The sequence below is a fragment of the Macrosteles quadrilineatus genome, unplaced genomic scaffold (assembly GCF_028750875.1).
Source record: "Macrosteles quadrilineatus isolate MER2022 unplaced genomic scaffold, UCM_ALF_1.0 Scaffold_2__2_contigs__length_208266976, whole genome shotgun sequence".
Taxonomy (NCBI): domain Eukaryota; kingdom Metazoa; phylum Arthropoda; class Insecta; order Hemiptera; family Cicadellidae; genus Macrosteles; species Macrosteles quadrilineatus.
Genome location: NW_026542595.1, coordinates 178,699,203 through 178,726,142, shown reverse-complemented (window position 1 = coordinate 178,726,142; position 26,940 = coordinate 178,699,203). Strand labels below are relative to the sequence as shown.

General features: G+C 36.1%; 1 protein-coding gene across 5 annotated transcripts in view; it reads left to right on the top strand.

Annotated features, from left to right (window-relative positions):
* LOC128985699 (proton-coupled amino acid transporter-like protein CG1139) overlaps positions 1 to 26,737 on the top strand; it is a 33,411-nt gene extending 6,674 nt beyond the window's left edge. For 2 of the 5 annotated variants that reach the window (XM_054405489.1, XM_054405488.1), the window contains 10 exons: positions 9,692 to 9,777; positions 11,927 to 12,097; positions 13,086 to 13,236; positions 13,702 to 13,823; positions 14,341 to 14,425; positions 15,140 to 15,412; positions 20,301 to 20,482; positions 21,882 to 21,942; positions 23,212 to 23,323; positions 24,251 to 26,737. In XM_054405489.1, coding sequence (XP_054261464.1) covers positions 9,716 to 9,777; positions 11,927 to 12,097; positions 13,086 to 13,236; positions 13,702 to 13,823; positions 14,341 to 14,425; positions 15,140 to 15,412; positions 20,301 to 20,482; positions 21,882 to 21,942; positions 23,212 to 23,323; positions 24,251 to 24,486 — 1,455 coding nt within the window. In that variant the 5' untranslated portion in view covers positions 9,692 to 9,715 and the 3' untranslated portion in view covers positions 24,487 to 26,737. Of the gene's footprint in view, positions 1 to 131; positions 233 to 3,262; positions 3,297 to 3,461; positions 3,515 to 9,691; positions 9,778 to 11,926; positions 12,098 to 13,085; positions 13,237 to 13,701; positions 13,824 to 14,340; positions 14,426 to 15,139; positions 15,413 to 20,300; positions 20,483 to 21,881; positions 21,943 to 23,211; positions 23,324 to 24,250 lie in introns of those variants that run through there. The other 3 variants (XM_054405487.1, XM_054405490.1, XM_054405491.1) reach the window with 3 other exon arrangements.
* Positions 26,738 to 26,940: the final 203 nt, after the last annotated feature.

Below are 26,940 nucleotides of genomic sequence, written 5' to 3'. Positions count from 1 at the left end.
AAACAAAAAAAATAAGTAATAATAACTACTGTTTCCTTGTAAAAACGTAGTAAACTTAAAATCTGTGCTTGTAGGCGTAGCCTTAACATTTAATTTTGCATGATATTATAATTTAACTTTCTTGCTTTTAGTTTTGGTGTTTGGCTTTCTTTTTAAAGCTGTTTGCTTTGCCATGGCTTCGAGAAGGAACTACAATTCTATTAACAATAACCTTGAAAGGAATTCAAGTCTTGTAAGTATGCTTTGCGCTTTTAGTTTGCCTGCATGATGCTAGATTTGCACTAGTTTAGTGAAGTATTTCTAAACGTCCAAATACATTGTAGTGTTTCCTAATAGGATATAATGTAATTGATTTTCTCACCCTGTGGAAGTTGTTTTGTTCATTGGTGTTAGCAGCGGCTACTCAACTTTACCTAAGTATTTATTCAGTGAATAGTCAGTCGATTTGCCTAGCTAGATTACAACAGATTGAATTGACTAACATGTTTTATACTGCAAAGTTTTACTCAAGCCTGCAAAGTTTTATCAAACTTTATAAAAGAAAGAAGTGATAACCCCTGAGGCTGATAAAAGGGGCAAATCCTTTGACTAGAATCACAGTATTTCCGAATTGTGGTACAGTAAAAGAAATACGAATTAACTGATGAATTATTCGGTAAAAACTCGCAATTGATACATTTATAAATATATTATTAAACTTAAATCTTAAGCCCCGAAGTAACATCTTGTGTAATGAGGTAGGCCTAGACTTCAAAAATGTAATTTATATCTACATATATCTTATATAAGCTTAACTCAACAGAAAGGGTCTATTTGTCCAAGACCAACTAGTCTCATACTGTTCAAAAATCAATGTAAACTTATTAAAAAAAGTGTCATCAACCAAAAACTAAGGTGTAATATGACCAAGTTTAATAATGCCTGAAACCACAAACAAGTCAATAATGTCCGAGACAAAAATTTTAGAAAAATGTCTCAATGTCCAATCAAATTAAAGAGGTTCATAATGTCAAAAGAACTCATGCAAATAAACCACAAATCCTACTGGCCGGAGGTTATTTCAGGAGCCACACGCATTGATAACTATTGTCTTGTCGACAAATTAGAGTTCAACTAAACTTGTTATACATAATCTGAATGAATCACCGAGTTGAAATGAAATGAAATGTGCATTATTGTACAATTAATTTTTGAACATATAGAACAATCATACACACAGACAATAATGGTTACTAAACGGTCTGTTTGGTTGACACATTAAACACATCAATCCATATTCGTGAACAAATAACAGAAAGTATCTCCTTGACAAAAGACCGTAGATAAAATAATAAACTAACCATAAAATAAATTTTTTCTGACATTATATTATCTTTAAACAAACTTCATAACAAAAGTCACAAACAAGGAAAACATACTTTTTGAGATAACTTCCTTATTACCATTGTCTAAAAGTAAAACTCTTGTATTAAATTCCACCTTACACTCCAAGCACCTTTTAAGAAACTACCCAAAGCCCGCCAATCCCTTCCGTTTAAATAATCAAAGTATTCAGCTTCACTCAAAGAATGTGTTCTTAACCAAAAATATCTTATATTTTTTTAATTGGGAATACTACTACGAAGTGAAACACTGACTCAATTTGTTTATTGTTGCAAAGAGAGCAAATATAATTTTTATTCTCCATCCAAGGTTGATAATTTATTGATATTAGCTCCTCTCTGGCCTTGATTATCACTGAGTTATACCGAACAAGTTTATTGCAGTTTGAATTAACCAAAATGTCAGCTTGTTCAGAGTCCGCTTGGTTGAAAGGTATATCCCTTGTGAGATTTATCGTCTAATAAGGTTTTTTGCTACTTTACCAATCCTTACTACAGTACAATGTGAGTTAAATATGACTTACTGTCACCTAGAAGTAAGGTACAGAAGAGACATGCTTATAAGAGGCCCGTGCTCGTTCAGATCTTGTATGTTGGGTGAAAATATACTAGTGACAAGGAAAGAAGAGCCTGAGCGGCAAGCACTGTGCGGAAATTCCTATAGGGCACAGGGTCTTTCTCTTGCGAGTATCGTAGTACATGAGGGTGAGAGAGCATTTTTGGATGCCCTAGATACCAGATACTAGTGCTAGACCCCACGTAAGGTTTCCTCCGTACCTTACTTCTCTGTGTTACCGAGAAGTACTGTAATAAATGCGAGTTTACCAAAAACCTGTTTATAATAATTTTATTTTGTGTCCACAAGATGAAGAAATACCCCCGTCGTAGCAAATTTGCAGACAAAGCGAAGCTCCATTTGCCTGATTTGATTTTCAATTAAATCTATTTTAATAACATTAGGTTTAATTAGTACCTAGGTTCGCTGCTACAGGGAAGGTAATAAAATGTGTTTTTTTTTAGTAAAATATGAATAGCTTAGTTTAAAATAAATAAATTTGCGAAGTTTGATCAAAACATATCCATAAACAAGCAAATTACAAAAGTTTACTTATTCTCTATGTTGAGATTAACATCGGCATTTTAGATTTACAATTTTTTGAATTTCTCCGTGAATAATAACCGTACAAAAAAACTTTGATGTAGTATATTATTTGTTTTTTTAACTATGATTAGAGAAAAATTCAGCAATTATATGTTTTTCGAGTCAAATATAAGAAAAACCAATTATTACCCCATACATCCCCCCATAAAACCCCGTTCCCAAGATTCGATCACGCTGGTTTGGAAACTCATTCGAATAAATGTAGGCTTACATGTTTGTACCAAATTTCATCAAAATCGGACCATTTTTGCTCGAGTTATCGTGCTAACGGACACACATATATGAATTTGAACGGATGGTGTTTTTGGCCTCTGGGGACATAAAAATGAGAAATTAAATTGGTCCCAGGTCCAGGTCTTACCACGAGACCTATGGTAATAGCTTATTCCCTATATTGGAAATTCGCTAAACATGCACTTTTTAAAACAAAAAAATCTTTTGGGTTCAAAGGGTTAACAAATTTGCAACATAATTGAAAAACTATAAAATACTAATACTGCATCTGCATACAGTAGTGATTAGTGCCAATAGGTTTTTTTTTGTTCCTACATAATATGAAGATGATTAAGTAACCAGAGAAAAACTAAAACAAATTTGTGTTAAGTTTTGTCAGCCCCTCCCTCTGGTGTTATCTTGGTAACTCCCTCCTGACTCATCCACTTGACAAGCCCAGTCAATAGTAATTGATACTTTGTGGAAGCATTACCACTTATGTTTGGAGGTAGGAGTAGGAACTAGATGGAATTTTTTCGGTTAGTGTTTTAGGGTTGTATATTTTTTTTCTTTATCAAATTAATTAAGTGTTAGAGTACTTTGATGTTGTGCTGGAAGGGATTAAGTGTATTTTACAATATTTACCATATAAGTAGTGTTGTGTTTATTATTTTTTGTGGTTTTCCTTGCCATTTAAGTTTTTTTGTTTTTATTAAGGGAAAAACAAAACCTTGGTCTTACTGATACCTACTTACTGGTATAACGTTGTTTCATTACTCTTAATGGCGAATTTCTTCTATAGTGACACAGACCTTTTCATGTTTATAAAATGCAGTACAGTAGAAATTAAATATATAATTTTAAAAATTTCTAAAACCCACAAAATACAAAAGTCTAGTGAAAGGTTTTTTTGACACATAAATAGATTATGTATTGTTAAGTTATCATTTTGTATTTTCATCAAGATGCATAGCGTTTTAAATTTTGGAAAATATAGGGCGTCTTCATGACTTTTCATTTTTTACACTTTTTATTATTTGGTTTTCTAATGAATAGGCAATAAATTATTTACTGGTTTTATATCCACCTGCAAACTTTATAGTTCATACAAGTATTGCCACCCTTACCAATTTAGTATTAAAATAGAAATTTTATTTTCCCGTAAATTTAATCTTTTATCCCTCAATACAAAACTCATACTATTGATAACAATTCAGCTATCATTTAACACAATTACATATATATATTCCTAGCCTATTGTGCAAATTTTAAGGCAAATATTGAAAGTAATTTCATTGCTTTACAGTAAATTACTTTGGGTTGTTTATCTTAAAAGTTTCTGTATAATCAAACCGTCTTATTGATTGTTAAATTTTTCATTTAATAAAACTTTAACCCCACTATTGCCATAAATAACATATTAAAAATAAATTTGACCATGAAATCAAGAAACCAACTGAAAAATTTATCTGTCTAATGTTTCCAACATTTCCTCAAAGATAGCGGAAATTTCTTTCAGGTAAAATGAAATTGATAATATAGACAAAACATATCACAATGGAGAAATGCCAGATGAGTGATACGTGTGAATAGTTATAACAAAGCAGCTGATAAGCTGTAAACTTTGTATCCATTGTCCTTGGATGATAGGCAGTTGGAACATATGGTACAAGATGTGTGCTCTATCTTACTTGAGTCGGTGTAGCTTTGTCAGGCCAAAAACATAACTCATGAGTGGATTAAAAAAATAGTTAATAGTTGACTACAACTTTATTTTCATCATATTGTCAGGAAAACACCCGTTTTCACTTCTCCAAATCGTTGTTTTCGGGTAACTTAAAATAGGAAAAAGAAAAAGCATATGGTAAAATTTTCGGTTCGCTAACCTCAAATTATGTTTGTAAAAAATAGAATGTAAACATTGATGAAGACTTTGTATGATGTTAAATTATATGGTTTTATACTGTTACAATTAGAAGGTTATTTCTACAGTGTGATGAAAATAGTTGATCATCACACGGAGCGAAAGAGTCTTTTTGGTACTTAATTTTATTTCCAGCCTCGCTTGTAAAACACGATTGTGTCCCAAAATGAGCTACTTTCGCTCCTTTAGATTGCTAAAATTATGTTATAATTAATTTAATTTTTAACTTAACTAGTATGCCATGTTTGTGTTAAGAATAAACTGCGCCAACCACCACTAAAGGTTCAAAACAAAAGAATAGGTAGACAAAAGCTTTATCCACTAGGGTACACAATTGTTCCCATTTAAAGCCTTATGATAATTTAATAAGCGTAACTATCTTAACAACTTGCAAAAATGCAAAGCTACTTTTCCTTGTTTAAAACCATTCGCTGTTATTTATACACTAGGCTATATACCTCAGACATAATTTGTTTATCTAAATAATGTGTATCAAATAAGTAAAATATAGTAAAACTAGCTGTGTGCCCGTTCTACGCACGGGGATCTTATAGTAGTCAGTTGAAACATTATTATATAAAGAACAGCAGTTGGTTTGCATATTTTCAGACGTGCTGGCAAAACTATTATATATAAACCTAATATTATGACATATAAAGAAAAAGCAAAACATATATAAAAACTTTGGTGACAGTTTGAACCAAACAATCTCATCCAAACACCTTTTTCTTATTTAGAATATGACGTATTCTCTAAACGATGTTTGGTATATGTAGTTAATATTACTGTAGAAGGAAATGTGAACAAAATCACACAATGTTGTGTTTTTGAAAGTTTTTAATTTGATTTCCTAAGTAGGTACCTAGGCCATGTATTCTAGGGAAAAGTACCGGTATCAAGGATCGTCGTCGAATAGGTTGTTATGAATAATTGGGTAGGCCTATGTACCCAAGATACAGTCTTATCGGCCTATTGGCTGTATGGTCCAGCGATTGTAGCACATAGGGGTCAGTAGAAACCGAAAGTGACACATTGGAAAAGCGAGTTTAGCATCATCCGTAAACCTCTGTTACAATCACCCACTGCAGTTATGATTTTTCACTTTACGCTTTACACAACCACCATTGAGACGCCGTCAATTTAATAAACGTAAGTTTCCCAGCCCTATACATCAGTGTTTCAAGGTCTTTTTCCCGGTTATCAAAGCTTCAGAGCAATTTTATATACAAAGAATCTCTATTTCATTTTACACATTATTGAACTTGCGATTAATGAAATCCTTTATGTAAGGAAAATAGTTTTTAATCTCACTTGGTTTTGGATTTTGCTTTCAAAATGTGATCGGAAATGTTTGCGGTATTTGTAAACAACCTTTAATGTAAACATATCGGTGACAGCTAGAAAAAATAATCTTGATCCGAACAGCTGTTCGTTATTTCATTGATGATTAAGTGATGAACATTGGACATTGGGAGAAAACTTGACAAAAATCGCACGAAGTCGGGTTTTTAAACGTCCGTCGTTTTATATACAAAGTAGTGAAGCCATATTTTAATGGCTTAAGACAAACTCGCTAATCCAGTGAATACATTAAAATTATTTGGATCTTGATAAGTACTCTAGTTTTTCAGGAGAAGGCCGCGTAAAATGGCTCTTGGGCCGTAACAGACACGAAGACAGACAGAAATTTAGATGAGACTTGTTTCGGTTTGTTTATGGTATAAAACGTAAAAATAACCTAAAAGTTGATGATTCTGAGCAATGTACAGACAAAACTCTAATTTTATTTATATAGATAAATATATATACCATTTTACTATTAAACATAAAAAATAAAATATATCTGGATTTCAAGTACATTTCATATTTAACATTTTTCTGAAAATAATAACGTGTATTTTTAAATATTCGGTTGGTAAGTAGTTGAATAATAGTTATTCTTTATAGTAGCATAGATAAAACATACTCCCTTAGTAGATTTCTCATCCTTATGGAACAGCTGAAGACAATTTTATTGTTAGACTTAGTTCTGTACGGTTTTCTGTAGAGGTTGTGTTTTGTTTACAATTTGTTTCCCGTTATTACAGCCATTTAAAACCTCGTGTAACCAAATAATACGATCTAATCATATACAATAACTTGTCCCCTAGTTATATAACCAAACAGTAAAGCACAAATCAAGAAATTAACCCTAAAATAATAGAAACAAAGTTTCGTCGACACTAGCGCCCATGTGTCACGTACATGAACTAGACACGAAAAACGTGCTTCAAAATTTAAAATGGGATGAGAAGTCTACTTGTGTTGGTTAGTCTATGATAGTAGTTAGGGGTTTAGTTGTGAAAGTGGGTTACACACTAGTGGTGTACACATGACCATGAATAGAACCAGACCAATTCAATGTTAAAAGTTGCTGTCAGTTTTAAGAGAAAAATGAAAAAAGTTGAATTTACCATTGACAGAGTTTGCCGACCTAAATTTCTGATATATTTGTCTAAAAAAGGTAATTTTTTAATCAAACTTAACTTAAATAGGAAAACTTAATATCGAGCTATAGTCTCTTTTATGTCTACTAACTTATCAATTTATTTAACAAAAGTGTAGCAATCTCAGTCACTGGCTCATTCAATTTGTCTCTTTTTTTTAAAAAAAGCTGCTACAGCTGGTCTGTTTACTTCTTAGTATCAGGGTTACTAAACATTTGAATTCATAAAATAGACCAAGACTTATCTTAAGATGTAACCTTATCCTAATTGAAGACTATTGGAGATAACACCCAAAATGTGGACACAGAAGGAATTATGACACAAAATGATAACATGGTGAACTCTTTGTGAACTGCTATAACTCATGCATAAACTAGGGCATTCTAAATCAAATATCCTGATTAAAGTTTTATTTGGTTTTAAAACTTTTTTCGATAGTTATCTTTTGTATACTACTATAGAATTAAATTGAGTTTATTTTAATGGTTGTAATAGTATTTGATAATTTTAATTGCTCTAATAAATTTCATAAGAATTTTACAGAAAATTATTTTTGTAATTATTTATGTATATATTGTGAATAAATTAAATGTTGTTAGTCTATAGCTCATGAAATGTGCAAACTTATCAACATTGTTCTTTATTATACATTATTCTTTGATAATAGTATAAAGTTGTTAGAAATGGTACATAGTTTAAGCCGAGAAAACATAATTCGGAAGTTAAGAGCTGTTCTGAATTAAATAAAGTTAACCACTACTTGGTTCCCTGAGTATGATGATATAAATCAAAGTTAAATGTTGATGTAAAGTTTGTAGGTAGGTACTTTTTTATAACCGGTATCATCATTGTGATTTTATATGGAAGATCATTAAAAAAAAAAAGATCTTACTTAAAACAAAGATTATCCAATCAATTTATAAAACAGAAAATTGAAATGTTTCAGTAAGTAATTTGTTCTAACTCATACTAATTAAGTAAGTTACAAGTTTTTCAGTATTAGAATAATATCACAAACAATGTTTACAATATTAAACATAGCTTTTACCAAATTCCTATTAAATAAGTTTAATCTTTTTTTAAGTCACCTCTTTCACCTATAACTAAATTTTCAGGCAATAAAGAATAGAATATGCAGCAATTTTTTTTTTAAATTCAAACATTTAATATAGGTTCCAAAATTCAAAATCTCTGTTATACTTCCAATTAAGCCAGACTCCTCCTGAGTCTAAAGACTGTAGGAGGGAGATGGGCGGTTGAGTTCTGGGATCTAGTTACATAACCAATAACTGGTTGTTGGCCTAGTCCATGGCTGACAGTTGGATGGCCTTATGATTGTAATTCCTCATTGTCTTTGTATAGGTTAGTGTAGCCTCATTAGTATTGCTAGGTCGTCTCAATATGTTGATTATCATTACTGTTTTTGCATATATTGATTTGTGGTACTGTTATGATTTTGAATGTTGAGAAGATAGGTTTGATTTATGTTTGAATTACTTTCAGTACTTTTATTTTAGAAGACCGACTATGTATCATTACAAAGAGGGATTAACATTAAATTTTCCGATTTATAAATATAGACTTTTGCCTACACTTTATCATTAGCAAGTTGCTCTGGCACACATTTGTTTGTTTCTAGTGGATAATAAACAATTAATTACTGTATTGGTCAATTATGTTAAAAGATTATCTCTCTCATAAAAATAATTTATTGGTTTTGTTAGGCATCTTTTTGGCCCTTTTAATTGTATTATGCCCTTTTTAGGGTTACAACAAAATCTACCGTACTCAGTCTTCTTCTCTTGGATTTCAAAATTTGTAAGTTACAGTAATGCAATGGGACTTATTCAATAAAACAACCAAAAATCCTAATTTTAGAATTTTACTTCAAAATAAAAACTTTATTAGTCCTTGTTATTGTCATCGGTGTTGATAAACTAAACCGGTGGACTTATTGATACTTATCAAAATAAATATTGAATTCAATTCTACTATTTGACCATTTATCATCGGAAAGTTACACCAAATAAACAGATTATTTTTCAGTACTATCTATAATTGACAATGGGCCGTAGACAGTTTACTTTGTTTGCATGTTGATACAGTAACGGTGTCTGTGTTCGAATACACAACCTTTGTGCCTAGTATAGTGTGTAATGTTCACTATTAAGAATCTTTTTTTATTACAATATTTACACATACTTGGTGGCTACTGAATATTTTAAATAGTACCCAGTTTCTACTAATGTGCAAATATTTGTCGAATCAAATATTTAAAATAACCCGAAACCTACAGCTGTGATCTAGAGTTTGTCTCCAACATGAAGTTAAAGCAGATGTTGTTGAAGATGTTAAAAGTCAATAGTCAATATGGTATTGCTTGTTCAGATGTCTGTGATGACGCTTTGTCTGTCCAATTCAACCATCGTGTCTTTGCTTGCACCTTTCCTTTCTGCACTTTGTTACCAACAGAATTATCTATTCCAAATTTGAAACAAATTTGTATTTATGTTTTGTTTTCCAGCTGAATGTGCACACTGGTAAAAAGATGAAAGAAGAACGTCAGCCTTTATTAGTCGGTGGCCCAGAACACCAGGAAAACTATGAAAGGTAATTAATTATTACTTATTTGGTATTATAAACAGTAATTGAAAATAACAGCGTTCTTGAGTAGGATGAAAAACTAAATCAGTAATAATTGGTTTATATCATTGACTTGAACTATCATAAGGAGTGCCAAGTAAAAGTTTTGATGCTTAGGTCTTATAATTTTTCTATACAAAATGAATTTCATGAATGATCCTAAAAATTCCTGTTGAAAATATATAATGCTAAGGAAAACTATCAATACTGAGTTATAAAATTGTAGTAAAGTAAAATGAAATGGTCTAACTAACTGAACCGACACTTGAAAAGACTTGCGTTATAGGACCAAAACCATGCAAAAGACTTTGCCCCAGAAATGTTCAAAACTTCAATGGTATTCTCTTTTGTGGAGTTTAAAATTGAGTGTGTAGGATACTATCATAGTTTGATAAAGTAAAATGGTTATCACACACAATAATAATGACCTATCTGAAAATAGGTTAGGTAGCTGGGTTGTTAAAGAACTCTCCTAATAATCACAAGGCCGCTTGTCTGATCATATGAGCAGTTTGTTGTGTTTACGATCAATTGGCTTATAACGGTCCATCGGACGCTTGCGTTTAGCAATATGATCTTAAATGAACTTTATGCGCTATTTTTGATGAACTGTATCACATTTGATTTTAGATTGTTTGGGTTATTAGATAGAATTAGTACTTATTTATGCCGGGCGCAGAAGTAGCTCAAACGTTGTGCCCATTAATGCAACTTGCAAGTGCTAACTCCACTAATTAGTTTAGTCCGGTGCTAAAATCTAACTCAGCGTGTGCTCATAAGATCTAAATGTGAAATTGAGTGCAGGATATTTCACTATTACACTTGTTTCGTTTTGTGATTTTGTAGCGTTTTTTTTCACCTTTAAACAAGGAAATTATTTTCTAATTACACATTTATTTATACCGCTTAGTGTCCTTGAACAATGAGACAATTTGCTTACAAACAGAAGTTACAAAAAATATGTTTTCCTACAGTTACCCGACAAAGTTGGCTTCCTTGTACTGTTTACAGTACAGAAAGCTGCTAATTGCTGCATATTCATACTTTGCCGTACGGTTGATACTTTGTCGTACGGTTTATACTTTGCCGCACATCAGGATTCCAACGAAACAACACAAAACAGCTGGTTCTATTATGCACGTAATCCGTGTACGCTTGGAAATAGGTTGGCAACACTTAAAGATAATAATACTATGAGCAGCTGATTGACTATTATAACTATGATTTAACCTGTCATTTCGTGTTTATAGTTTTGGTATTTCTGAACTTTCTGGTCTTTTCTTTTAAACGTTTTTAAAACATTCCTACGATCTTAATAAACAAGAAAATACCTTTAGCCTAAAGCATTTTTTTTTGGCGCGGAAACCACTTCAAATTACAAAAACATACGGAACTATATTTTTAAAACGCGGAGCACATTTCTTGCCGAGGAAAAATAGCGGAGTGATACGGACCGCGGGTACTACTTTCTCTAGGGCATCATTTGTGTTGCCAGCTGAACCTAAAAACATGTTGTATAGTGTTTGAAAGACTAAGTATTTATATGCTTTATAGTGACTGTAGAAAAAATATAATGTGTAACACGAGTGAAAAAGGCCTTTGCTGCACTCGAGATCATTCCGCATTGCTCTCGTGTGCAGCAAAGTGCCACTTTCACCACTAGTTACACAAATAACTATATATAACAAATTCTGTATTGTGTTACGTTCTGTTCAATGTTTTCCATTCTCTTATCTTCATAATTTAAAATTTTTATACTTTAATTAATTCCTACATAAATTAATAAAAGTTTAATATTGTACATTTGTGTAAAAACTTCTACATAAATTTTCAACATTCCGATTTTATTTACATAGCTGCAATTGAACTATCTATTTTGTAATAAGGTTAATTGCAATTTAACTCATGAAAATTTGTGCTGGTTTTATTCATTCAAGTGCTAAACTGACATTCGTAAGCACCCCAGCAGCATTTAAAATCAGTGTGCTGGCTAAACCGCTGGTATTAATCGGTATCAAAAAGTCCAAAAATGTCCTCTAACACTCGTTCTTCTTCCATATTTTGACTTAGATATGACAAGTTGTATCCTCATGATAATGATATCCTGTGTTTACAGCCGGGCAGTGGCACGTCCAGACTTGCGGGAGTCTCCGGACAACGTAGTCGTTCACTTGCCCGGACCCCTGGACCACCAGAGTAGTCCGGACTTGCTCAAGACTTCCGGAGGCAAAAGCTGCAATGAGGACTACAACCCAATTATGAACCGGGACTTGGAGCATCCCACTTCGTGAGTATAAGTCGTAACAATTTAAATGAATTAAAGAGCCAATGAACTTTTAAAACTATATCTTTGACTACTAATAGAAAAAAAGTCCCATTTACAACCTAAAGCTCTAACTGGTTTTATTTAATTAAAATTTACATAATTGATTGTGTTATTTATTTATACTTTTTAATGATTTTCAAATCCATCAACCTGATATTCACCTCCAATGTTGTTATGATGCTCATTTAAAACCTAGCTACTCTAAGGTATGCATTAACAACATCAAAATGTCACGAGTATTTAGGCACTTTTGCCGAGTTTTATGTTAATGTCCATAAAATCTTTCAATGAAGACATACACATAATTATACGTATAATTTCTTAAACAGCATAAAATAGGCTATCTTTTAATATATAGTATTTAAAGATACCCTTACCTTACAAGACTGAATTCCTATATGGGTTCAAATCCAGAAGATGCACAAATTTTGTTACTATTTCTGAGTTACCAGACATGTGGTAAAACATTAACAGCCACAAAATAAAAAAAAAACTGTTACATGTATTTTATTCTAAATTAAATGAGGAAAAAGAAAATATATAGATCTATAGTGTTTATTTGAAAAATAATTACTAAACCTTACAAAAACTAAGATATGAACACCGAAACGATGTAGCCATGACAACCATCGACAAAAACAAATAATCAGAAAAACAAACACATGGCAAAAGAAACAGATAGAAGACGGCCATCTTTATTTGTTGTCACGAAGCCCAGAATCTGCTGTATATATTGGTACGCATTGTTACCGGGATCGTTCAATAGTATGGGATTGTATCGAACAAACAGAAAGGCTGCAACGGCGCCGTAACTACGGCAATTGACACTTCGAAGGTTAAATTTCAGCGTAAAAGATATACTGAGTAACACTGACAGAGCAGGTAAGATTTTTCTATCTTGTACTATTTTTTCTCTATTCCCTACTAATCCCTGACCTTTCCTCCTCAGGAACCTGGACACCATGATCCATTTGTTGAAGGGTAATATTGGGACGGGAATCTTGGCGATGCCTGATGCGTTCCACAATGCTGGTCTGCTCGTAGGCACGTTGGGAACTATGCTGATGGGCTGCATCTGTACCCACTGCATGCACATGCTGGTTAGTATACTGCTTAAATAAAATAATATTAGCCTTATTAGTATCATAGGCAAACCAACCATAAGTAGACTTCTCATCCCATTGTAAATTTTGAAGCTAGTTTTTCATGTCTAGCTCATGTCAGGTGACACTGGGCGTTAGTGTCAACATAATTTTGTTTCTATTATTTTAGGGTTCATTTAATGATTTGTGTTTTACTGCTTTGTTATATAACTACGAGTTATTGTTAATGGTTAAATTGCTGTTTTTTCAACTTACATTATAAAAGGAACACAATAATGAATGTAGAACATTTGTGCAGCTAATTTAAGTTCATATTTTATTTCAATTGCACCTTAGTAGCTTCCCTATTTCATAAAAAGATAGAGAAAATCTTCTGCTCAAAGACATAACTCAGACAAAGTTTCAATCTTAACCTCTAACTCAATAAAATGATTATCGACCCAAAACCTTGCTATGTTGTAGGTGAACTGTTCACATGAGCTGTGTATGAGGCTCCAGGTTCCAGCTCTGGGATTCTCAGAGGTCTGTGAACATGCCTTCGCCACGGGTCCTCAGAGTGTGCGGAACTTCTCTCGTATCGTAAGGTTAGTTACAATTACTCACACCAGTTTGATATGAGATATTGGACATAAAGAAAAATCCTAATAAAAGAAAGAGAGGAGGCTGTTTTAGATAACATTCTTTTCGGTCAATCAATGACTTGAATTTAAAGACTATTTAGGTTCAAAGAGATCTTCAACAATTAATTGTTATTTATGTTATTTTAAGGATATAAAATAACTTACCGTTTTTACTCTGATGTTTTAAAAGTTAGGGAGAAAATTTGGATTTGGAAGAATAGTAGCTTAGTAAATTAAGTTAGGTTAAGTTGATTGTGATTAATCAACTAGGATTAGAATTTCTCTCACAATCGTATATTGGAATAAATCCTTATGGAAAGTTAAGAACAATTAATAGTCCTGAGTATAAAGATCAGATCATTATGTCTTGGCAATTTTTTGATCAATATTTTTTTAAATAAAACCACAAATAGCATCAGGTTAGATAATTCTTTCCAGTTTCTGTTTCTTTCGATTTCAATGTAAATTTGTAAATTTTTAGATTCGTCACCAATATGTTCCTGGTCATCACCCAGCTTGGCTTCTGCTGTGTCTATTTTGTATTTGTTGCTGCAAATCTCAAAGATGTGAGTGTTGTATATTATTTATTTTATTCATAAATTATTTTGTTGTGTCATGTGATATGGTCTTTACAAAGGCGCAACCCATTCATTTATCAAAAACATTGACGTAGTATGAGCTCACTTTATGTATTCCCATTCCTTAGTTTAAGTAGTAGCTTTGACTGTAGTAGCTAGATAAAAAATGTAGGAAAATGTGGTTGAATTTGTCACCGGCCAAGGGTGTTAAGTAGTAGCTTTGACTGTAGTAGCTATATAAAAAATGTAGGAAAATGTGGTTGAATTTGTCACCGGCCAAGGGTGCTTCTGTATAGTTACTGTAGTTATTTTTTGTCCTGTACATCAGTCATAGTATAGAAAACTGAGGTAGAAAATTGTATTTATTTACAGTACCTTCAATAGAACAGTTTTTTTTATTTTATGTATAATAGCACTAGCAGTCTGCTATTCTATGCATACTGAATACATCACAATTTTAACATAGAAAAATTGTCTGGAACAAAAAAATCCTCTTTAACCTCTATAATTTCCTATTCTTACAACAATAATGAATATTTTTAGGCAATTCTAATTTTTCTGATATTATGGTTATGTTCATTGCCAAGTGTCAAATTAGTAATTGTCTACTGTACATAGATAGTAATAGTGAATGTTAAATAAAAGTATTACCATGCATTTTATTATTTTTTACTGAAATATCTCACACTAACGTCTTTACAGGTTGTGGCTCACTACTGGTTAGACATTGACAAGCACTGGTATCTACTGGCTCTGCTTCTGCCCATGATAGTGATGAATTGGATAAACAACCTCAAGTGGTTGACGCCGGTGTCGCTGTTTGCTGCTCTACTTACCTCGTCTGGTCTCGGAATCACGTTCTTCTACATGCTGCAAGGTTTGCCCCGAACGTCAACAGTTCAGGCGTTCGCCTCCTGGGGTCAGCTACCTTTGTTTTTTGGGACAGCAATTTACGCTTTTGAGGGCATCGGAGTTGTAAGTATGAGTATTTTGTCCTGCGTTTTTCTTCTAGTTTAAAAATAATGTTAAAGAAGACTTAAAGGAATTTAAAAACTCCAAATTATTACTAGTTTACAGTAGTTACTAAACTATAAAGGCATTTATTTTTTACAAGCCCCTGAATTAAGTTAAATAACACAATTATTGGTCTGAATACCTACTTCTGTGCTATTCAATTGTTGGTTGTTGTGGTGCAACTATAGTTCGGCCGCTTAGAAAGCGACCTCCTCCAGCATTGGTTTAGCATTAGCGCGCAGGTCGTTTTCTAAGCGGCCGACTCTACTCTGTTGGACACAGACCTGGAATTGTTTGTCACATTACTTCAAGTCAGGCCAACATGTTACCTAAGCCCTCAGGGCTCTCACCGTTTATGGCATTTGGATACTTTAAGACCTACACCGCATCCCGGTCAAGGTCGAGCTTCTTGGCGCGGAGAATACCCTGGATGTAATGTGACACACAGGTCCAATTGTCCTCACCCTCCGTCATCATCGGTATGACCGTGTCCACCGACAGCAGTCCTACTAACTGTTGAGCCTCCAGGCGGGGCCTTTCCCAACGCTGGCAGTGGAAAAATGTATGTTCCTCGTCATCGGGAATGCCTGGGCAGTATATGCAATCGGGTGACACGGCTTTGCCCATCCTGAACAGGTACGACCGGAAAAAGCCGTGACCCGTCAGAAATTGGGTGAGGTAGAAGTCCACCTCTCCGCACCACCGATTAACCCAAGGTTGGACTTGCTTTATCAGTCGCCTGGTCCAGCGTCCCCGAGTCTCCTGTTCCCAGCTCTCTTGCCACAGCTGGTAGGTGCGGGTGCGTTCCTCTGTTCGTGCCTGGTCCTCCCCACGGCGCTGATAAATTGCTTTTCTCTCCGCCGCCAAAAGTTTGACGGGGATGACTCCAGCAACCACCAGGACGGCGGGTTCGGACACTGTTCGGTAGGCGGATGCAACTCTTAGTGCTGCCTGACGCTGCACTCGGGCAAGCCGCATCCTATGTACCTCCTTATTTAGAGCGTCTGCCCACACCTCAGCACCGTACAAGAGTACGGACTGGACAGAAGACATTAACAGCCTTCTACGGCTGGACCGAGGCCCTCCGACATTGGCCATCAACCGGCTAAGAGAGGAGACCACACTAGCGGCCTTGTCCGCCGTACGGAAAATCTGATCCCGCCAGCTAAGCTTGCTGTCCACCATAATCCCAAGGTACTTGGCAGAACGAACGGTCTGGACTTCAACGGCCCCTACCCTCAACGGCCCGATGGTGTCAATCCGTTTTTTTGTTAATATCACGATCTCAGTTTTGCTCAAAGCAAGCGAGAGACCGTGGTCTGTCATCCATGCGTTTATAGTACGCATAACTCGGTTCAGCTTTAGCTGAGCCAGCTCAACGCTACGTGCAGCTATCAAAACTGCAACGTCGTCCGCGTACCCAACCAAAACAGTTTCCTCAGGCATTTCAGACCTCAGGAGGCTGTCATACGCAACATTCCAGAGGTCCGGGCCGAGTATGGAACCTTGGGCAGCACCGGAAGTGACACTCATCGTCCGTGGGCCCTCTGTAGTGTCATACAAGAGGAGGCGGAACCGGAGATAATCCTCTATGATACGCATGAGGTATGCCGGGACGTGAAAGGTGTTCTCCAGAGCATCCAGCATATCGCACCACCTCGCCGAATTAAATGCGTTTCGCACATCGAGAGTGACGAGCAGCACAACCCTTCGAGAGTAGTGGTTAAAATCCTCAGCTCTCATCACGGCTTGCTTCACCTCTTCAACAGCGTCAACCGTAGATCGCCCCATCCTGAATCCATACTGCCGAGGGGACAGGTCCCCCGCAGCGACCACGGCTGAATTCAGTCGGGAACGTATCAACTTCTCGAGGACTTTTCCAGCCGTATCCAACATACACAGAGGTCTGTAAGAGGATGGCAGGTCTGGATCTCCCTTCCCCTTCCCAACAAGCACAAGCCTAGCTGTTTTCCAGCACGAAGGGAAAACTCCTTCGACTAGGCAGGCATTGTACATGCGTAAAAGGATCAAGGGGTTAATAGTCAAAACCTTTTTGAGAACTTCGCCGGGTACCCCATCGGGTCCAGGAGCCTTATTGTTCTTCAGGGATAGGACGGCCGCCTCCACCTCTCCAAGTCTGAAAAGTGGTACGTCATCCACCCTTCCGAAATCCCGCAGTGGGCGCAACGTGTGAGCCGGGAAAAGGGACTCGACTATCCTCTCCATAGTGGCCCCATCTATGACGGAAGGTGGAGAGCGGGTGCCAAGTTTCTTGGTTACCAGTTTGTAACCCAAGCCCCACGGATTGGAATCGATATCGTCCCTTAATGTCTCCCAGCAACTACGTTTACTCCGGTTGATGGCTCGACGAAGAGACCTCCTAGCCACTCTGTAAGCATCCGACTTACGACGTCTGTCTACAGGTTCTCTGGCCCTGGTAGCAAGTCTTCTGGCTCTCAATGCTGACCGACGCAATTCCGCAATCTCGGCAGTCCACCAGTACACAGGTCGCTTATTGCACCGGGATCTTCCGCGAGGCATAGACTCATCGCAAGCGGAGACGATTAGTCCCATCATGGATGTAACTAACACCTCTGCATGAGCCACACTAGTTGTGGGGGGAACCACCGGTGTTCCTCGTAAGATGGCTTCATTGAATTTTGCCACGTCCAATTTTTTAATATTCCATCGAACGGGCACTTGACGAAACGCGGCTACTTGTCTCTGATGACCATCCAGGACATCAAAAATAATGTACTGGTGGTCACTGCCCGTGTAATCCTCCAGAACTCTCCAGGCTCTGATCCTTGGCAAAAGGGACTCAGATGCAAGGGTTATGTCTGGGATCGTTCCCCGCATCCCAGGGCGCCGGAAAGTTGGCGTGTTTCCCTCGTTGACGACAACGAGTCCGGCTCTGGCAGCAAAGTCCAGAATGTACTTGCCCCGGGAATTGGTGAGGGTCATTCCCCACTCGACAGCCCTAGCATTAAAATCCCCACCCACGACGATGTGTCCTGTGGTATTGCGCACGCTCTCTTCCAGGCGGTCTATCTTCTCACGAAATTCACGGATGGCCTCGTTGGGAGTGAGGTAGACACTAAAGTAAGTGACATCCCGGCACCGAACCCAAACGAAACCTCGGCCCTTCGCGTGACCCCGTACTTGTACTTTCGCTGCATTACGCGCCCAGAATGCATCAGTACCAAGACTATCAGGGAACCAAAAAGATGGGTCCCTATCACGGTACTGGTACTGTTCGCTGACTAAGAGCGCGTCGACATCGTGTTCTAGGGCAAGCTGACATAGAAGTGCGTCAGCCGACCTGGATCGCTCAAGATTGCACTGAAGGATTCTTATCTTCGTGAAAGGACTTTCGCTTGCTGTAGTGCAGATTTGAATACACTACACTGTCCAGACCCAGCTATATGCTTCAAGTGTTTGTCAGCGAGCCCATTTTCTTTGCAAAGGAAACAGGACTCGACTTGGCAGTCCTTACGGACGTGACCGACCTCCCCGCACCGAAGGCAGTTCTTGCTTCGGTCGGGTCCCTTGCAGTTTCGGGAGGAATGGCCGAAACAGAGGCATTTAAAACACCTCTTCACTTCCACTCTCCGTCTGAGCCTGCAGCCGACTCTCAGATGCTGGAGTCCCAGCACTTTCGTGGCATGTGCGTCTGCCATTTCGGCGACCGCCATCCGCTGCTGACTCCTGTTCGGTTTTGTGAGCCACACCTTAAATAAAGCCGTTTGCCCGCCAAGCTCGGGGACAGCTTTCTTCAGGGCCTCAACAACATCAACCTCCGTCGACACACAATCAATGTCTCGAACCTCGACTGATGTCTTTGGTTCAAGAGCACGGACGGTGCCCTGGCCTTCAACAGCTGCCTTCAGTTCGGCAGTAAAGGCTGCTTTGTCTTTCGACTTACCCAGTTCAAGGAGAACGTCCCCGTCCCGGGTTCGTCTAATCGACCGTACAACCGTATCGGTCTGCTCTGGCTTAGCCTTGGCCTTAATTGCACCCAAGACCTCGGCGAAAGATCTCCCCCCTGAGGGCTTGACCAGGATTGCCTCCGTCCTGGGCTTTTTTGGCCGGGACTTTTTCGGAGCAGAGACCGAGCCGGGCCCAGTTTGGGCCACGCCGGTCGGCTGTGCCTTCACTGCCACATTCTTTATAGAGGTGACCTCCGCCCGCCTCAACTGCCTCTTCTCCTTTCGGGAACGACGTTTTTCCCACGCAGCCCCAGGTGTCTCTACGACTGACCCCTTTCGGGAACTTCCCTGAAGGGGGGTCGTAGGTAGCTGTGGTTGTTGGCTCTTTGCAGGAGCTGCAGCTATGTCCGAAAAGGATCTGGGCACAGCAGACAATAGATCAGTCTGAGTTGCCTTGGCCTTTACCGTGGTCCTTTTGGTTTGGACGCCTTCTTCTCTTTTTTGAGGACTGTCCGATGTGGAAGGCCTTTTACGTTTCTTAGAAGGCAGTGTTCTTTCGTCAGACAGAGACACAACCTTCTCGGCAATCTTCTCCATGGCTGCCTTACTCACCACCCGGCAGGCAAAAACGAAGCCAAGGTCAATTGAAGCAAACATTAGAATATACAGAAGCAGGTGTTTTTACCGATGAAGGAATACAAAATAACATGGGTGCCCACTAGACTGACAACTTGTTTGTTTGAATTGTTAACATTGTGTTCCATGTGTGCAACATAGCAGGAGATTGTTTGTTCCATTGGAAGTCCAACCAGATCTTTAGGTTTAGGTAACCTTTGAGACCCAGCATGGCAGTATGCATATGTGATGGCAATCGTCCCTATTACAAACAAAACATGTATTCCATTAATGTTTCTTCCCAGGTACTGCCTCTGGAGAACAACATGAAGACACCCCAAGACTTTGGAGGTCTGACAGGAGTTCTGAATACAGGAATGGTTATCGTAGCTTGTCTATACACTGCTGTTGGCTTCTTTGGCTACCTCAAGTACGGAGAACTTACAAAACTGGGCAGTATTACACTGAATCTGCCTCAGGGTGAATTGTAAGTACCTTAGCTCCTTCTCTGCTTACCTCAGTACAGTAAATATTTATCACGTTCACTGCGGATGACGAGTAATCTCGTCACCCGTAGCCTTTTCCAGTAGCGAGCGATGAGTATACTCGTCAAAGCGCCGTTTACAAACTTTTGTTCCAGTGTGAGGTTAGCCACTGTTTCGCTTGCCGCTTGTTGTGCCAGTTTTATACTTCAATCTGGTATAATTCGTTTTCAGATCTGACTATTTTATCGATGGTAGGGATTGTTAAATGGTATGTTACGTTACTAGTCCTGAAAATAAGTGTTTGCCGGACGAGTGTGGTCGTGAACGGGATAACCATACACGAGTCCAGTAAACACATTTTGGACGAGTGACGTACAATAGTTTACGCTATACTAGTAAATCCGTTCAAATCTTTATATATTACAACCAACTAAAGGACTAAAAATCACTAGTCACATTATGTTTTTTTTATAACAACTCATTGCCACCCAAATACAGTATAATCAGCTGATTGGTGTCCGGTAAAACTCATTACAGTACAGTAGTATGCAATGAAAGCCCATTTGATTAAGCTGGCGGCAAACAGCTGTTTTCTGGACTAAATCCTTGCTTGGGAAGTTCGTCGAAATACTGTAGGGTGGCATAAAAATTATTGTAGTCTGGAGTTTGGACTTGGATCTAATGACATGCAATAGAATAACATTATTAATGTACTGTAGCATTGTGGAAGGAACCTAACCTCAAAATTGTGCTTGACAGCTTTTTTGTGGTATTTTTTATGGGGTGTCCTGGTACTTCACCCCTGCTTTTTCCCTCCATTTGGCAATACTGAGGGCTAGCTGTATTTTTCAGTGCTGCTATCAGTTGGGTTCTTGTAAAACTACGTCCATAACGACTGGGACGCAGTAGGCACCTCTCATTTGGATGAAACTAAAATTTAAAAGTTTTCACACACTCATTCACGCAGCGCATTAGTTGTTCATGCCGCCGGCCATCGCGCAACCGCATTGAACGTGTTAACTGCATCTTGTTAAACCAGGTTTACTAAAAACAATCAAATAAACTGGAATCCTACTATTGACTAACTGAAATAATATATCATCCAAACCAGTCTCGCCCCTTTTCTCCTGGTTTTTTGGGGGGTTCATGATTTGTGATTCAAGGTTGTTAGTGTGTGAGTTACATCACAAGTTTACAGTTTAATCCTTAAATTTTACAAACTTAAGTTGAGTTATAACTTATATCTTGCTTTTGGAATGGAAACTGACAAACGGATTGAGTGTGGGATAAGCAAATATCAAATTAAGAAATGTTTATTCAAACAACTTCTAGGTTGTGTAAGATTACAGTCCACCCCATTACATGTTGCTTTGCTGCTATAATCACATGTTTATGTTTCAGGCTGGCACAATCAGTGAGGTTAATGATGGCTGTAGCTATTTTTCTGTCTTACGGACTACAGGTAAACTGACAAAAATATGTATACAATAATATTTTTTGTCTTAGGTTTATTAACAACATGTATTTTTAGTTGATCTGCATTTAAACTGACAATTTTTTATAATCTAGACATTTTTTGGCTCTGGAACTTCCATAAAAAAATACAAGTAACTATTGAATCAATCCTTTTCCTAGCTGAACTCCGGATTACATTAGGCTCCTTGCTTAGTAAGCCCATACGGTACAAGAATGTTTCCGTGACTGCGAGATAAATTTGCCGCAATCACAGATGATGATGATGATTTGTTTGCTACCGTTGAAGATATTCAGAATTTTCTGTGGGATTTTTGTGGAAGGCAAAAATAATATTTCTGTCACTATGAGAGTCGTTCAGTATTTTGTCCCGATTGCGGGAGATAAAGATGATGATGTTTTTGTTACCTCATTGTCATCGAGATTGCCACGATCGCAGATAACAACCATAAACTTTCCGTGATCGCGGGAAACGATGGTGATGTCCCCATGAGTTTGGGAGGTGTTAAATATTTTGCCAAGATTGCCGAAGACCATGTTTCCGTTACTGTAGGATATGTCCTATATTTAGCCACAATTGTGGAAAAGACGATGATGATGTTTCTGTTACCCTTAAGAGGGAATATTAAGGGTTTTGCTGCGATTTGTGTAAACAGATTATGATTTTTCTGACCACGGAGGATAAATAAGATTTCTCCCCTGGTGGGGGAGACGGTGACAATATCTACACGACCATGGTAAATGGTCACGATATAACTGAGATAAAATTGTAACTGATAGGCGATGGCACGGATTAGCGGAATCCACTGTATCTATATTATCAAATTGTTAAAAATCCCTATCGTGGGATATGTTTATTTGATAGTTCATACATTTTTTACATAGCTTTATACAAAAGAAGTTGATCCCTTCTAGCAATATTATACAAATGATAATCTCACACAATAAATTCTGATTTACCTAACATCCTAACTGCAAAATGTTCATTAAGGTAAATATAAGAGTAACACACATACAATGCTGTACAAAGCAGGATTCTACATGTGATCACACTTTCACCTTAAATTTAGAAGTTCGGAGAACAAACAACAACAACAAAAACAATGTGTTTTCTACCACATTTACGTACCAACCTTGTCGTTTATGTATCATGATCCTTATAAATACTTTGATATACATTCACGTACATCCAGTAATTAAATATTTATAAACCTAACACTACTTACTTAAGCATTTTTTTAATATTTGTGATTTTTAGTTCTACGTTCCCATGAGTATCATCTGGCCGCCGATCAAAGCTCGCATTGCAGATGAACAGAATCAGAGAATCGCTCAGCTGCTGATTCGAACTGGTCTTGTCATCATAACATGTAAGTTCATTTCAATTATAACATGTGAATAAATTTTCTTCATTAACTATAAACGTTTTTAAAGCACCTCTGTTTGTGTTGTTGTCACCTATTTCTTGTTAGATGATGTTGAAGGCTCGTAATCATTACAAGTTTAACTGCTGTTAAAATCTACTTGTTTTTGAATTGACCATGCTGAAATTTGAAAACAATATAAGTTAAGTCCCGTCTTCATTCCAAACCAGTGAATCTATAATCTTTCAAAATAATAACTTAATTTTTTAGCTAAGTTTTTTGATTATTTATTCGAGATTGAATTTTTTATTGGGATTATTGTCACTCTTAATCATATTATGTATTGGCCTATACATCTAATCTGATTTACGTACTGGTAAAATTGAAATTTAATGTCTTTACCACAAGCGTTCTACATAGCTAGTTTTTCAATTATGTTTGAATTCAGTAAAGACCCCCTTTATAAAGACCCCCTTTTCACTAAACCTTGTGATTCTCTGATCCTCAACTTCTCTCTCCATCTTTTTACATTCTATCTCCTCAGATATATTTATAAGCTATGTAGCCAATTTTTACTGTAAAATACCATAGTTGTCAGCCGTATGGTGTCTCAGTTTAAAATTATATTTCCTCCCTTAGTTCTTGGTTACTGGGATAGTTGATTTCTTAATGAATTTATTTAGAATAAATCGTCCTATCAGTGTGACTTGGATAAAGAGTTGACATATTCCACAGAAATCAGTAACATACCTATCTGAAGTTTTTCAATGGCTCAATTCAATTACTTGCATTGTTATTCTAAATCATCGGAATGGAAGTCGAGTTTTATCCATTATCAAAATATTCATTTGAAATGCTTAACCTCTTTATTCACTTTATTAGCAGAAGGGTTTTATCTTCCAACAGCTATTCTAACAACCCCTCTGTCCACAGTTGGTCTAGCCGCAGCCATCCCTAACTTGTCGGATGTCATCTCTCTCGTGGGAGCCGTGAGTAGTTCAACACTCGCGCTCATCTTCCCTCCGATCATCGAGATTGTCACTTTCTACGACAAGGGTCTCTCTCGCGCGACCATCGCCAAGGATCTGTTCATCATGATGTTCGGCATCCTCGGCTTCATCACCGGCTCTTACACCAGCCTGCGCAATATACTCTCGCCCAAGAGTTAGATAATAGGTTCGCTTTAGTACTTTGTACGTATTACTTTTACATTCGCTTTTATTATGGTTTAGAGTATTATTGCATGTCAATATTTTCTGGCACAATTTCTGTGTTGTATACCACAATTATTAGTCCAAGAATGAAATGAATGAATGGTGTTGTAAGCTCTAAGAGTGTTTGGCGCTTAAAGTTTGTTCAATCGTCATTTGATACAAGACAATTGTGATACAATTCCATTGAGAATACTTGTTGAGAACTTTCTATCTATATGATTGTATTGTGAATAATTTTCTTAAATAGTACTGCGGTTCCTTATTTGTTAAAAATGCGGATTTTTACTTCTAAAATCTTATTTTCATGCGTTATTTTATCATTATCTTTTACCGCTGAAATATTTGTCCACAGTGTTTTATTTAATTTATATTTTATTATCGACATAAGAGAATTTCTTGAAAGTTGCTGGAATTTCTCCTAATATATCAATTCAGCTGTACACCTAGCTAGAGTACTCAAATTCCTTGTTTTTCAATATTTCTCCACGGTTACATATATTCTCGATGGTTTAAATGTTAACAGATTGTATGGACTAAAGGATATTTATTAGTTTGTTACATTTTCTTATAAAAAAATCAAACTTATAAAGTTCATTAACATAATACACATTTGTTCTTCACTGAGTTTATCATAACATCATTCGCTGCGATCACACACATTTAGTCAACATAACATTGTAGGCAGCACAAATAAGTTTAATGTTGTAAATAGCTGTGCTACCTTAGTGGTTGAAAGATGTTTTCTTTCAAATGTGTAAGTTTTTATCTATATGTCTATTAACAAAGCAAGACAATAACGGTAGATTAGTGTTTTTAGGTGTGTCGTCAGTAGGATTATTTGTTGTTCACTGTGATAACACTAAATAATTTAGAGTTGTTTTCTCTCTATATAATTGTGATGGTATATAATACCAAAAGACATTTGTAGCCGAAATCCCAACTAAAGCACAATATTTCTGTAATATCTCCTTCCTGTGAACCATCTGAAAAATAATTTCTCCCTGTCTTCTCTTTGGAAACAACGACTCTAATCATAATCTGATTCACAAAATTTAAATTTTGAAACATCTGAATGTAGGTATTTGCAAATGTTTGGGATTAAGGCTTGTGCTGTAAAATGGTACTTTTATTTTTTAATATTTAAATAGGCTATTTTTATTTATTAGTTTATGTTAAACTGATGTCGGTTCTTTGATTTCTGTTTGGGTTCGAGCAGAAATTACAATACAGTATTACCAAAGATCATTTTAGATTGTATGTTTACAAATAGTTTGAACAAATAAATGAATCAAATTTCTGAATAAAACACAAATATACTTAAATTAATGATTTGAGTACCTACTATCCAAGATAAAAAAATAAAAAAATGATTGAATTTTCATATATTAAATTATATTAAGTTTAGGTATTTTATTCCAACCTAAAACTGATTGTTTTCGTGCTTTCCATACCCAGAAATCAAATGTATGTGTATAAAAAATGTTGTTTGTATAATGTTATATATTATATTGTAGTTTTAAAACCTTGTTGATATATCATCTGTCGTCTTTCATTTTATTGTTTTGTCAATCCCTACTTAAGGATTATGATAAGTTAATCGTCATTGTGTAATTTATCATTTATAATTCCTTGATGTAATATTTTATTAAAAAAATTAGTAGAAAAGTAAGAGCCTATAAGTTAGGGAGTTTTATATATTTTTGTTTTAAATAAAAACCATTTTTCAAATATAAACTTGTACTTCACAAACATATTTTACCATTATATTTTTGTTTACCAACAACTGAAAATGTAATTACAGCTTAGTTAACACTCTACAGTCAAATTTGTTTTACATAGAAATAATTTTACTCTTAGGATAATTATTTACTTCATTTTTCATATATAACTTTAGACTCAGTTTCAAAATTATTTTAATAACAGAAATACGAAACTTGTTCAAAAGAAAATTATTAGTTTGTGAGGTACAGTTTTATATAAGGAATAAATCTCCTTAAATTGTTTGATTTACCGGTTAAGAACCCCTGTAATATCCACTTATTAATTTATATATAATTTATTTATTTCATCATTTCCATCTCATTCCACCCTCCAACTTTCATGTAATAATCTTATTTCTGTAAATTATTTTGTATTATTTTAAGAAGCAACCTGTCACATGTTCACTGCATATTACAAATCTATTTTAATAAATTTTTTTATTTAATTTAAATATTATTTTATCCTTGTTTGCTACTTCTTTAGTTGATAACTGCTTAGTTATGCTTTATACTAATAATCATTTCCGATTAAAAAGTAAAATAGTTTTTTTTCTATAGTTAATTAAAGTCGTAACTTTTTTCATTAATTACTTTGTTGATATACTGTGTGGTCTGTATAGAAATAGTAGTTTACGCAACGATTGCGTAA